This window comes from Pseudorasbora parva, chromosome 12, assembly GCF_024679245.1.
Source record: "Pseudorasbora parva isolate DD20220531a chromosome 12, ASM2467924v1, whole genome shotgun sequence".
Lineage (NCBI taxonomy): Eukaryota > Metazoa > Chordata > Actinopteri > Cypriniformes > Gobionidae > Pseudorasbora > Pseudorasbora parva.
Genome location: NC_090183.1, coordinates 42,150,141 through 42,164,972, shown reverse-complemented (window position 1 = coordinate 42,164,972; position 14,832 = coordinate 42,150,141). Strand labels below are relative to the sequence as shown.

Sequence of the window (14,832 nt, the reverse complement as noted above, 5' to 3'; positions counted from 1 at the left end):
TCTGTTCGCTAACTGAACGAAATTATGTTTATTAATTAGATTACTGTAAAATAATCAAAACGATATCGATGCCTATTTATGATTTCATACAGCTATATAACGAAGTCTTGAGATCATATCCGGGAGAAGTCAGTAAATTCGAGTAAAATCACAGGCTTTGCTTATCCCGTGTGAATGCGCCACGCAAAACTCAGATGTGGGGGAGTCATTTCTAAATCACAGAGGTCCCTAGATAATACTAATCCCGTGCGAATAGTGCTAAAATTATGTTTTTTTAAAATGTATAAAGTTTTCTGAGATTAGGTAGATTTAGGGTTAGGGGATAGAATATACAGTTTGTAATTTACAGTAGGCTATAAAAAAATTATGTCTATGGAAAGTACCAATAAAGCATGAAAACAACGTGTGTGTTAACATTTAACACATTTGTGTTTCAGCAATGATGCATTAAATTGATCAAAATCTATTGAAGTGACAGTAAAAACTTTTATGTTTTTACAAATGTTATATTTCTAATAAATGCTGTTGTGAACCTTCTCAAAGAATCCCACATAAACACTTTATCTTGGTTTATCGAGTATTTTTTCTCTTCAAATAAGAGACTTCTTTCAAAAAAAAGTGTTATGGTTTTGAACAGTAGTGTGTGTATACAATACTGTTCAAAAGCTTTTTACATTTTATGAAAAGTGAGTGTCCCCAAACAACACCTGTTGCCATGAGTGCTGCTGCAGTTGTTGCAGTATTCTGAATGTATACTGTAATACATTGCTGTGTAGTTTGCTACTTTGCTGGGGTGTTCTGGGTGGTTGTACTATAAAAATATTCATTTAAAAATGCTCACAACTAATGCACAGACAACAGCAGAGAGAAAAACAAAACATAACAAGGAAAAGTCTGAATGTTGAATTAATGAAAAATGAATGAAAGCTGCCTAAAGCTGCTGTAAGAACTTTTCTATTTTCAAAAAAAGTGGAAAAACTATTCCCCCTAGTCAAACTGATAGTCTGCGCTAAATAACATCATTGGCAGAGAGCCGTTGCATTAAAAAATGCTTACAGCAGCTTCAAGTCTGATACAATGCACTTTCATATCAGTTGAGTACGAAAGCGTCTGCCAAGACCTTCCTAGAATGTGGTTTAGACATTGTCACTGAACAGTGCTTAAATATATTCACCATCATCAACTACTAAACTAACAATTTTTTTAAGTATGTAACTATATTTTTAGCCAACATCTTCTGAAGAAAATGTGCTTGCCTTTGCAAAATCGCCACAACAATGCTGTTTGGTTTTGGGTTGTTGCCATTGCGTTTCTGTACAGTTGCTATCGTATTCTCAGTATTTTTAGCTTGTTGCTAGGGTGGTGACTTTGTGATTGGAGTTCAAAGCTCAAGACATTCACATTTATGTTTTTGGTAGATGCTTTTATCCTAAGTGACTTTAATTATATTCAAGCTTTACATGTTTTCAATGCTTCCAAAGCCATGATCATGCAAAACTCTACTATTTGAGCTACAGAGAAGGGTGCAAATGGTGCAAGACAAATTATGCTCTGAAGTTTAGCATTTTTTGAAGCCCCTGTAGGAGCCATTTATACTCACTTTTAGACAGGTTAATTTTGTTATTTCCTATTTTAGCCACTAGAGGGAGCATTGCACTAGGCGTGGCACTTCACCGAGAGTTGAGTATATGTACAGGTGTGGTAATTAGTTAGACAAGGTGTGGATGGCGGGGAACGCACGGTTCTTACCATAGCCGTGAACACCCTTTCCAACAACAGCACAACAACACTTGTTTATAGCCACACTGGGTGAAGAGCCATTCGATGGAAAATACTCCTTTTACCTTTATAATAAAAGAGAAAAGAAAGCTAACGTTTGAGCTTGGATTCCTGTTGCTATGAGTTGAGAACACCACGCCATCCATGCCGAGGCTTACAGGATAGCCTCAACAGCCCCTAATGCTGATTATTCAATCTAAGTGCTTATATTCTGCTTGTGCTTTGTTACAAAAATGCACAGCTCTTCTTGTAAATAAAGCTAGCGAAACAGTCTCTATTCTTACCGAGGCACAATGTTAAGCATTTTTATGACATTGCCATGTCACTTTAAAACAACAGGCCGAGATGCAACATGATTTTTTTGTTGTTGCTTTGGGCAATTTTGCTTTAGGCTCATTTGTTCTGAATCTGTAGAGTGAGCATGAGGCTAATGGAATTGGTTGTATTTGTCTTATTATGTACAGTTTGAAGCACTTCTCTTGTTATTCCCTTTCTAAAATGCACATGCATACAGAACGAGAGAGAGGGGGGGGGGGGTCTTTGCAACATTAAATCTGTATTAACTCTGATAAACCAAGGACCGGCCCTGGCAACTTGAATAAAAAGTGCCAGAGGGTCCAAATCTTCCCTGGCGTCTTAGCGATGGCGTGCCCTCTGGCCTAGCTAGGCTACAAAGGCCACAGAAGTGCTGCTGCTTTGTTGATTTAGTAGTGTTCAGCTAAGGATGGGGCAAAGTCAGACTTCCCTAAGGAACAGTCCAAAAGCCCAATAATTTTATGATATATCTGGGTGGAAGAGCAAAGCAAGACTTTATCAGTAATACCAGATGTAGCCTGGAGCCATTTAGAGCTGTCTTGAGGAAAAGGTCTTCTCTGTCTCTGGGCATACTTGGATGAGTTTATGTAAAATAGGAGTCTTTTCATTAATATTTTTGTATGTGCTTTGGTTTGATACAGTATACGGTTTGCACTTATCCATGGGGGGTGAAAAGAGTCTGTTTTCGCCTTAGGAAGGCAGACAGAAGTCTTTTTTTTTGTCATTTTCTCTGTATTTGACTTCAATTTTACCTTCTTTGGAAGTTGCACTGTTCTGACGGTTTGGATATAGGTAGCATTTTGCGACTTCTGTAATAAGAGCTTGGCAGTGGATGTTTGGAGTGTTTTTAAAGGGATAGTTCACCCAAAAATGAAAATGCTGTCATTAATTACTCCCTCTCATGTTGTTCCAAACCTGTAAAAGACTTTAGTTCATCTTCAGAACACAAATGAAGATCTCTTCGCTGAAATCAGAGCGCTTTCCATCGCTCTTGACAGCTATGCAAATAACACTTTTGACGCTTCAAAAAGTAATAAATAAATAAATAAATAAATAAATAGAGTAAAACAGACTTTTCTTAAAAGGAACTTTGATATTTTTCAGGATTTTGTCTTTGTATCAGTGGTGGCAATCTTTCAGTGATCTTTCTTCAGATACACAGTTACACTAAATGGCCTTTTCTGAGTCATTGAATCATTCATTGAACCAATTTGTTCAAAAACGCTGGTTCATACAGAAACAAAACCACATTTGTGTTGACTAGCTCTTTTTGTTTGTGTTTTTTGTGTGTGTGTGTGGGGGGGGGGGGGGGTAGACAAAGTAAATGGGAATATTATGCCTAAAATGTGATTTACTCTAAATTAACTTATTGTTTGGTGAACTGTTATATAAATGAAACCTCAAAATTGACATCATAAAGTCAGTCTGAATGTCTGCTACCACTGGTAAAAATTAATAAAAATATGTTTAAAATAATAATATACAGCTAAATATATTACAGTACTCTTTATAAGTGTGATTTTGCCTAATTAAATACATTTTAAGACATTAAACCATGCCATATGCAAATGTAATAAATATATTTTAAACAAATGACATTTCATTATTAGCCTAGTAGTTATTATAAAAGATTGAAAAAACTTTCTTGCTAATATCTGTTAAGACCCTCATAGTTTGTTTCATTATTTTTTTCATGTACGCATGCCGACACACTAACACCCAATTGTTCATGTATTGAAAAAAGACCCTGTACTGCAAAAAGGAGACAGAGCTATTTCCTTCTTTCTGCTTTTGTTTTTATGACTAATCATAGTGAACTTGACATATAGGTGCCTGTAGCTCAGAGGACACACATATATAAAATCACACATACATACACACAAACGTAGCTGGGGCCAACCATTAGAATCATATTTCCCAGTTCTCTCTCTTAGCACCAGCACATGCAACCACAGCACAGATCCAATAACTCAAACAGGGAAGAAAAATAATCAATACTGTCATCCACTCGTCTGCAGCAGCCCCATATCCCTCGTCATCCAGCTCACATTGAAGTATGACACCCAATGACCTTCATGCATCCGTGGGCATCCCGTGTTTATTTTCCTTGGCTAATTATTCTGTGGATTCAGAGGCCATTGGTAATAAGCAAGACATCAGACGCTGACGGGAAATTAGTGAAGTGAGATAGAGAAAGCGAAAAGAAGGGATGAGAAGGGACCTCATCATTACAAGCACACTCGTTTATTCTGCGTTCTCTTTTATCTCTGGCAACACCTGCCCCCAGAGTCGAGAAAAAAGAAAATAGAGAATTTGGAGCGGATGAGTCCCTGTTGTTTTTTTTTTGGTGGTGGTGGTGGTGGGGGGGGGGGGGGTGGGGGGGGGGGGTGGAGATATAAATTTGACACAAGCAGCCTCCAAACGTGTGTATATTCCTCAGCTGCCATGCCGCCTGTTTTAAAGGGATAGTTCATCTAAAAATGAAAATTCTGTCATCATTTGCTCACCTTTGTGTCGCCGCAAACTCATTTGGCTTTCTCTCTTCCGTGGAACACAAAATGAGAAATTTTGAAAAATGTCCTGGCCATTGTGTTTAATATAATGAAAGTGAAAGAGGCTGTCAAGCTCCAAAATCACAATAACTCACCCCTAAATTATTATAAAAGTGGTCTATGTGTGCACTATATTCTGGGTCTTTATAAGCCCTATGATAGCTGTGTGTGAGGAAGAAACTGAAAAATAATGAGTTATAGACTGCGTTTATGATGCCCGTTTGAAATTCAATTCATTCATTGCACCTCCAGGTTTGCTTGTTTTTTGTTTTGTTTTTGTTTTACCAATAATGACAGATCTTAAAGCTACAATGTGTAACTTTTTAAGTTTATTCTTAGCTAAAAACACTTATGTGCTTAATATTTAATATTAAAAATATATGTGCTCATTAATGTATATTTACTTCTTTCAAGTAATAAAGTATTCTCGTAAGTTTATAATATGCCATTGAAAATACATACGGGTGAGGGGTTCGAATGCCGGTCGCCATGTTGCCCCTCCATCTTGAAAGTACATCAGCCAAAGAGGGACATACCCGTAAATTCAAGCTTCGCCTTTCGCGTTTTAACACTGGATGGCACCGTGTCGAATGTGAAGAGGGGGATTGCCATGTTAATCTTGGACTAAATCGGCCACCGTAGGAGTTAAAACGAAATCAGAATTGAGAGGAACAGAAATGAATATTCACTGGATGGTCATATACCTTTACACCGCTAGATGGGGGAAAATATCACACAGTGTAGCTTTAACTATAAACAGCATTTTGTATCGGCAAGATTATGAATATATCAACTTTTCACCTGCATATCTCATGAATGTGTGACTGTGTGCTTAAATGCTGCTTATAAGAGTCATTGTCTATTCATGCATGCTGAAATGTCATGTTAACGTAATTTAGGGCCTACAGGCTTTCTTTCTTAATGTTGTATATAATTGCAATTTAACTAAAGGGCATTTTCTATTTTCTCCATATATTTTTTAAACGTTTTTGAAAAACGACGATGCTCATGAAGGCTGGATTTTATTGGATCAAGAATAAAAGTAAAAACTGTAATATTGCTTAAATAACTGTTATCTATTTGAATAAACTCCTGTGACTTACTCCAGTCTTTAGTGTAACATGATCCTTCAGAAATAATTATAAAATGCTGAATTTAGAATTATTTCTCATCTATGTTGAAAACAGTATTTCAGGATTCCTTTATAAGACGTTCAAAAGAACAGCATTTTATTGGCATAAAAATCTTTATTGTCACTTTTGATCAATGCAATGATTCCTTGTTGTATGAAGAAAAATCCTACTGACCCGAAACCTTTAAACAGTATATCTGTTTTGATAATTTTGTGCTTTTTCTCAGCCTGATTGAAAAATTGCATTTGCAACATTTGACAATGGGTGTAGGTGTATAAAGCCACGAGACCCTGTGACTGATACTGGCAGTGACACACTGAGCATAACGAGCTTCCCTGTGTTGCCAGCATTGAGGTGTGCACAATAGGGAGGTGAGAGCTACGCTTGAGGGACATTCACCAATCAATCGGTGGTCTGCTCTTTACTGGAGTGATAACAGTGACAGCAGTGCTGCACAAGTGACACCCTTGGGTGTCAGTGAGGAAGAGGAAGAAGACAAGCCAGTATGTGCAATATTTGCCCGTTATAATCTCATTTATACAGTTGTCTGCAACAATCATGCCACCACTTTTTTGTATGAATTATTTTATTTACATATTCATATATTTAATGCATTTAAATTCCAGTCACATTTATTTGTATAGTGCTTTTCACAATACATTTAGTTTTTCAAAGCAGCTTTACAGAAAATGCATGTGTCTACATTATAATTTAGAGTGATCTGTTATCAGAGGTGACTGTGTCCAAGGAGCCTTATTAATTTCAGGCAAAAACGATGAGCTCATTGAAGTAGTGAATACATGTTAAGTGCTATATAGAAAATGTAGCATTGTGTGTTAATTCAGAGTTTGTGTCATCTAATTTATTTAATATTTAATTCAATTTAATTATTTATTGATTTTAATAAATAAAAGAGTAATGAGCAGTGTTGGGGGTAATGCATGAAGACAGCAAGTTTTACTGTATTGGGTTTTTTTCCTTCAAATGAAACAACAATCTCTGCAGGCTCTGCGGTTGTGAATGCTGCACCGGTACAAGGCACCTGAGGAGCTGATTGGCTGATGAATTGATGCTTTCCTCAATGGTCAGACTCTCATTTAGTTGCCTTAGGCAACCGTGGAGGAAACCTAATTCCCAAAGTGCTGTTTCCAAACAGAATTTGATGGTGTTTGATCTCAACAGAGAGCTATCAACATCTCAGGGAAAGGTACCAGACAGTTTCATGCTTGTTCCGGCAACATCAGTGGTTTGTACGTGTGGGGAGGGGCAGGTGGTCTCATTTTGATCTATTAAGTGACCTCCAAACACATTTGCCTGTCTGTAAAATACCATTACTGACAGAGATGATTTTGGCACTAGCTCAAATAGAATATAAATTATCCTCAGCACCCACGTGCAGTACGCACTACTGTGTGTGTGTGTGTGTGTGTGTGTGAGAGAGAGAGAGAGAGAGAGAGAGAGAGAGAGAGAGAGAGAGAGAGAGAGAGAGAGAGAGAGAGAGAGAGCACATGGCTTTGTAAAGTCAAATATAATTCAATTTGTTCTGCATTATGAAAATTACAGTGTTTATCAAGGGTTGTGTGTGTGTGTGTGTGTAATTGCTCTTTTTGTTTTTATTAGACTCATGGATCTGCAACACTTTCAGTTTACTCATATTTTAAATATGCTCTTATATATATAATGTTATATAAATAATGAAACTTGCTATATATTATATAAGCTATATATTTAATATGTTTAGAAGACTGAATAAATGGAAGCATATTACTGAATAATTGCAATAAATACAGAATCTTATGTAAATAAACAAATTCATATGTTGAATGTATTACTTTTTTTAATAATTCAATTAAATATAATTTGCGTGCGTGCGTGCGTGTGCGCGTACTCGTGGGGACTCGTGAAATGTGTATAAATCATACAAAATAAGTTTTTTTGATAATATAAAAATGCAGAAAGTTTTGTGTGATGGGTAGGTTTTTGGGGGTTCGTTTAAGGGGAGAGTATAAAAATCATTACGTCTATAGAGAGTCCCCACAAAGATACCAAACCAGCCATGAAATGTGTATTTTTCATAAAGCAATAATAGGCAGAATGCATAGTTAAAGTCTCAGATGCACCTTTACAGCAAATCTTACAATATCTTGTGTTCTTTAAGAAGTGTTGAATCCATTATGAGTAAATCGATGTACTCCTATGAGCACATTATCAGTATGCTGAAAGTGCTGAGAGTTCAGTTTAGAATGCAAACCTCCAACACACTTTAACCTGCACAGTTACTACTACAAAATGCAAAACCGGCTTCAGGTCAGCAGTAAAGGCAGATGATCATCCATTCAGCCCTCCGGACATTTTAATAACCTGGTATAAGTGTGTTGTGCAATGCGAGCGGCTGCTTCTGGGACACTCGTGTGGTGGGACAGCGCTGCCAAATCTCTGGAGAGTCAAGCATTTGCGTGCCAGAGTCACATGCTTACCTCACAGTGCTGTGTGTGAGTGTGTGAGATGGAGAGGGAGAGGAAAAGCAAGAGCGTGCTCTGTGTCCTGACAGACCGCTTTGCTGTTTGGCCTGGACTCTATCCAATTCAATCTGTGCTCTGTTAATTTCATCCATTACACTTTTTAAAAACTCTTCCCTGTGCTCACCACATTACTAATTAAATATGCCAGCTTGTTGAGATGCACTGATGTATCAGCCAATTACTGATCAAATTAAAGCAATCAAATTAATAATCAACAATGTTAATAAAAATGATATTTAATAATACTTTAAATTAGGTAAATGTATTGCATTGTGTAGTTTTTTTTTACTCATAATCAGATCGATAAACCCATTCAAGACTGAATGAAATCGGCGAATGAAAAGCATGTTGGATGATTTTTGTATGAGTTAGACTGACGTTGAGCATCAAAAGAAAAGTTATATTTATAATAGTGAGTGATATAGCCATAATGATGCAAGTATTTGTGTTTATACATTACAGTTCTCTTCCTTCTTTTGTGCCAGTAACTTTTATGTTATATTTTTCTAGAATGCATAAAATATTTTTCCCCTTAACTTCATGTGGTGAAACATTTGTAATATATTACCCGCATTAAATCAGCATAATGAATGAGAGTCTGTGAGTGACCTGCACACTGTAGAAATTATTCATTCTATTATCAAATACATTTTTAATAAAATGATGCAAAATACGGTTTCAGGACCAGTAGATTTTATTAATTAATTTGGACCATGGCTGTGTCTCGTGCATTACATATAAAACAAACAGACTGAGCTGGAGCAAAAAATCTTATTTTTGTTGTAAAAAGAGAACACTAAAGTTTTTATAAACTCTTTTCTTTTATATATTTTTTTTAACTTGTGGTAGTTTGTGTGGTGGTGTGGGTCAGTTTAAGGGTAAAGTTAGAGACGGGTGTGGTGGTGTGGGTCAGTTTAAGGGTAAAGTTAGGGTCAGGTGTGGTGGTGTGGGTCAGTTTAAGGGTAAAGTTAGAGACAGGTGTGGTGGTGTGGGTCAGTTTAAGGGTAAAGTTAGGGTCAGGTGTGGTGGTGTGGGTCAGTTTAAGGGTAAAGTTAGAGACAGGTGTGGTGGTGTGGGTCAGTTTAAGGGTAAAGTTAGAGACAGGTGTGGTGGTGTGGGTCAGTTTAAGGGTAAAGTTAGGGTCAGGTGTGGTGGTGTGGGTCAGTTTAAGGGTAAAGTTAGGGTCAGGTGTGGTGGTGTGGGTCAGTTTAAGGGTAAAGTTAGAGACAGGTGTGGTGGTGTGGGTCAGTTTAAGGGTAAAGTTAGGGTCAGGTGTGGTGGTGTGGGTCAGTTTAAGGGTAAAGTTAGAGACAGGTGTGGTGGTGTGGGTCAGTTTAAGGGTAAAGTTAGAGACAGGTGTGGTGGTGTGGGTCAGTTTAAGGGTAAAGTTAGAGACAGGTGTGGTGGTGTGGGTCAGTTTAAGGGTAGAGTTAGAGACAGGTGTGGTGGTGTGGGTCAGTTTAAGGGTAAAGTTAGGGTCAGGTGTGGTGGTGTGGGTCAGTTTATGGGTAAAGTTAGAGACAGGTGTGGTGGTGTGGGTCAGTGTAAGGGTAAAGTTAGGGTCAGGTGTGGTGGTGTGGGTCAGTTTATGGGTAAAGTTAGAGACAGGTGTGGTGGTGTGGGTCAGTGTAAGGGTAAAGTTAGGGTCAGGTGTGGTGGTGTGGGTCAGTTTAAGGGTAGAGTTAGAGACAGGTGTGGTGGTGTGGGTCAGTTTAAGGGTAAAGTTAGGGTCAGGTGTGGTGGTGTGGGTCAGTTTAAGGGTAAAGTTAGGGTCAGGTGTGGTGGTGTGGGTCAGTTTATGGGTAAAGTTAGAGACAGGTGTGGTGGTGTGGGTCAGTGTAAGGGTAAAGTTAGGGTCAGGTGTGGTGGTGTGGGTCAGTGTAAGGGTAAAGTTAGAGTCAGGTGTGGTGGTGTGGGTCAGTTTAAGGGTAGAGTTAGGGTCAGGTGTGGTGGTGTGGGTCAGTTTAAGGGTAAAGTTACAGAATAAGTGAATTGTATCAAATTATTAATATAAATGTTAGTAAATTAGTAGTTAAGGTGGGTATACCTTATAACTATAAAGTGTTAACAACTATAAAGTGGGTCTAAAAAAATTCTTATCAACCCTAAACTTTTGAATGGCATGATTGTGTATATATTATTATAATATTAGGTGTTTATTTAAATGTGTAATTCCAAAGTAAAAATAAAAACAAAAGTGGAAAAAGGTGAAATTGCCAAAAGGACAAATTTTAAAAATCGTATCTGTCTTTTCTTTTCTTTTTTAAATCTAACAAAAATATCCAAATTGGTGCATCCTTGTTTGGTTTCACGTTGACAAAACTCATGCAGAATAGTACGCTTGAATGGGTTAATTGTGTGAATGACATAATGAGGAAAAATGGAAGTGCTGCAAACCCACAGCTCATTAAGTTAGTCGGAGGTAGTGTGAATCTTTCAGCCGCATGAATGCTTCTGTCAGGATGCTGTCCAAAACGGCCTGATAGAGGAATATGGTTCAGTATTTTCCCAGTCTAATCGATCATTTAATTACATTCCACGATCCCTGAACCTTTTGACACTTTCAACAACTGAACTCTTTAGAAACTCTTTAAAAGGTATTAATGGGTCCCATGGAGGCCAGTCTGAGAAAAGCAACGAATTGGCTGGTTATTTCTGCGAGCGGGATGATAGTGTGCAGTAAAAAGCACAGTTCAAAAACCTTTGGTCTTCATAACAAGGAGGAAAGAAAGGCAGCACATGCTTCAAAGACTCATACAATCCCCAGCAATGTGAGATATACAGAGGCGCTAGTAATTAGAGGAGAAACGTCTCTTTCACACTAAATGACCTTCCTGTTGGCTTGCTCTGAGAATGTTGTGTGATTAGCAGACACTGTCAGAGGGAAGCTGCGGTCTGAACGGCCCTCAAAGTAGACCTTATTTCTCTCATACCTGGGACACAGTCAATTGACCCTGACAGACTTGCAGTTTGGTCCTCACTCTCCCCTGATTTCACATTCAGCCGCACTCTAACGCTGCTAATAAGGAACAGCGGTGGGCTATTCATGCAGCGGTCAGAAGCACCACATCTTTTAACCTCAGACTTCTTTTCTGTCCTCATAATGAGCTCCAAATACTCTTAACCTCTTATGTACCTTCAATATGAAACTTATAAACTTTTCAGAGGAAAACTTTATTGATTAGAGGTTGCTCTTTTGTAGTTCATGGCATGCAGTCCATTTTACTTCAGTGCAATTTATCCAATGGGATTTGATTTGACTGTGAATAGTGGGTGTCATGAACAGCGGTTCTGGCTTATTTGGTGCCTAGACGAATTACATTTTGCTTGCCCTAGACTTTGGTATGTTGATATTGTCTGTGTTTGCATGTGCATCAGTAATCACATCACGGTAATTAATAAGCAAGTTTGAATTTAGCAGTTTAAATTAAAGTTTGGTCTCCATAGAGTGTCACTTACAACTTACCAAAGATCCATGGATATTAACATGCAGCCACGAATCATGTTTCCATATGTGCCTGATTTCAACGGCAGGGAAATACATAAAGCATTTTTGCCTGTGAACACTTTATCATAAATACAATATAGGTAGGTCAAAATCCGGGTGTTGAGTTATATCACTGTATATCGGCCGGACGTATATATATATATATATATATATATATATATATATATATATATATATATATATATATATATATATATATATATATATATAGCGTTATATCGTCCAGCCCAGTTTCTTTTTTGTCAGTGTTTATTTAAGAACATTCAGTTATTCAGAATATATTTCATTGATGAGTTGTCAATACGATATATAACGATACAATATGTTGGGTATGATTTTACCCCAAAATTCAGCATGTTGACACAAAATGATAACTGCAAATCCACATTCTGTTTCTGTGAATTGCAGAGATCCATTAGCTTTTTTTCTATAGCTTTTGGCGTATATAAAGGTATATATAAAATATACCTAAGACTTCTGGTAAAAATCTGTTTATACAGTCAATCTCAAAGCTCTTGAATGTTTTAGAAATGTTTTGTGCAGTTTTCACGGCATTCACTCTGAAATCCCGTGCGTACCCTCTATTCCAACAAATTCATACGATTTCTATCCAGATTCTTATGATCTGTTTAAACCCCAGTGAAGGGTTCGAGGTGGTCCTTCATGATAACATTTGTTTCAAACATTTTCAAAGAAATCTAATTGTGAATTCATATGAATTCACCACCTTACATTACTTATATTTTGCCATGAAAACGGATTATTTCCAATAATCATAGTAGACTTTTTTCATTGTGTTTATTCACTAAAGTGATGCGTCTTCATTTTGTGTTTCCGACCATGACTATATGTTGCATTGTATTCATGTCACACAACATTGCCAACATGAACTTAGCATCTTTCTTCAGCATCCCAAAGATTGTGATGCCTTCTTTTCTACGTTATTTACAAACCAATGCATGATGACATAGTCCGTGTACATCACAAGCACATGCACACTTTTGTCAGAGCAGAATATAGAAGTGATTACACTTTTACAATTATGGTTACTACGATTATAAGCCTAATCGCATCAATTTGATCTTGTGTTTAAATGAGGTATAATCATTGCCTTAATCGCATTATGCAGGTGCATTTAGGGGTGAATTCAGATTGATTGGGACACTTTTCCCAAGTCATCTAAATGGCAAAATGTGTCCCAATCACCCTGAATTCACCCTAAATGAAGTCATTATTGAGATATATTTTGAAACTCTAGAGGAGACTTAAGCAAAAGTTCCCTTTGCTCTCAACTGAACCCCCCTGCAGTCTATAGGAGAAACAGCTGAGACACTACAGAGATCTCATGTGATTGTTCTTCGTTATGGCCTATCATTAACACTCAGATCAGTGTGCTAATTACAGTCCTGTCTGCTTTCACTGCGTAGGGTGTAGCCAGTCTCGCCCATGAGAACTGTACCTCAGATGTGCTGTGCTGGTGTCAGGACAGCTTTGATCACTTCTTCATTAATAAGGCGATTATATAGGTCAGGGCGTGTCCATGGTCAGGATGATTCATGTTTGCTCAAGTGCAGAATCAACACCTTTACGGCCACAGATATAGGCATATGTCTCTCTATGTTTGGTCCTGGCTTGGCAAAGAAATGACAGTATTTTTGAAATGTATTTATGAATTATTATTATTATTACTATTATTGCTACTATTACTACTGCTGCTACTACTACTACTACTACTAAAAATAATAATAATAATAATAATATGGGTTATTATATTATACATAATAATGATGATGATGATGATGATGATGATGATGATGATGATGATGATGATGATGATAAAATGTTAAAATATAATGTTTTAAATAATTATTACAATAATAATTGATAATAAATAATTGCAAACACTAATAAAATGTTAGTAAAATGTTATTTTCATTTGAATTTGTAGAAAGTTAACTATTTAGCTTTTATTGATATATTTGTTGCGCCATTTAAAAAAGCAGGGGATTTTACACATGAAAGTTTAACCACAAAAGTAATTGTAACCACTCGTTTCTTGTTTTTTAAAACCTTTTCTAAGAAATCTACAAAATTGAACTTTATGTGCCAATCGTGAATCAGGTTTGTTCATTTATGCAAAAAGGAACCTAAGTATGCAGCTGTTGGTCTAAACAAACTTACATGATTTGTTTCTTCCCTAGACTGCTGTTCACATTTCAACCAAGATGTCACTGAAAGTCCAGACGAGCAACATTACCAACAAAAATGACCCCAAATCTATCAACTCGCGTGTTTTTATTGGCAACCTGAACACAGCGGTGGTGAAAAAAAGTGACGTAGAGACGATCTTCTCCAAATATGGCAGAGTTTTGGGCTGCTCGGTTCACAAGGGCTACGCCTTCGTCCAGTACGCTAATGAGAGACACGCTCGTGGAGCAGTCATTGGAGAAAATGGACGTGTGCTTGCTGGACAGACCCTCGGTGAGTTGTATAGTATAATGTATTAGTGTGTTATGTATACAGTAGTGTGACCAGACTTCTCTGAGTGGGATACGGGATGAAACACGGATGGATTCATGGAATCCAGTCATAAAAACGGAATTTACTGTATAATGCTGAATGTCACCGAATGTGTCAAATTTTTGATGAATAAATAAAGATAGATCAGTACACTTAAATCAAATCGCGATATAGACAAGTGTCTGTGAAAATTAAACAGCGAAAAGCCTATTTAAAGATAACTCCTGCATGTTCTGTGTCTGTGTGAAAGAATGGCACAGATGCACGGATTCATTTAGCCCACACACATTGAATCACACGTGAAATTGTAAAATGGTGTTTTCAGCCTCTGCCGCCTCACTATATGAGGACATGAACGCATGAACTTCATCTCCAGATCTCACTTCATCAGCATATCAACGTTTCATTAGAGAAAAACTACCATTATATCATAAACACACAGAAACACAAAGGTCTTCATGCCAACCCAAAATTAAAGTATGGTTTAACTTGAAGAAATTAAG

General features: G+C 37.2%; 1 protein-coding gene across 3 annotated transcripts in view; it reads left to right on the top strand.

The window, feature by feature from the left end:
• raly (RALY heterogeneous nuclear ribonucleoprotein) overlaps positions 1-14,832 on the top strand; it is a 124,101-nt gene that overhangs the window by 92,618 nt on the left and 16,651 nt on the right. For all 3 annotated transcript variants that reach the window (XM_067460378.1, XM_067460376.1, XM_067460377.1), the window contains one exon: positions 14,011-14,290. In XM_067460378.1, coding sequence (XP_067316479.1) covers positions 14,035-14,290 — 256 coding nt within the window. In that variant the 5' untranslated portion in view covers positions 14,011-14,034. The remainder of the gene's footprint in view (positions 1-14,010; positions 14,291-14,832) is intronic.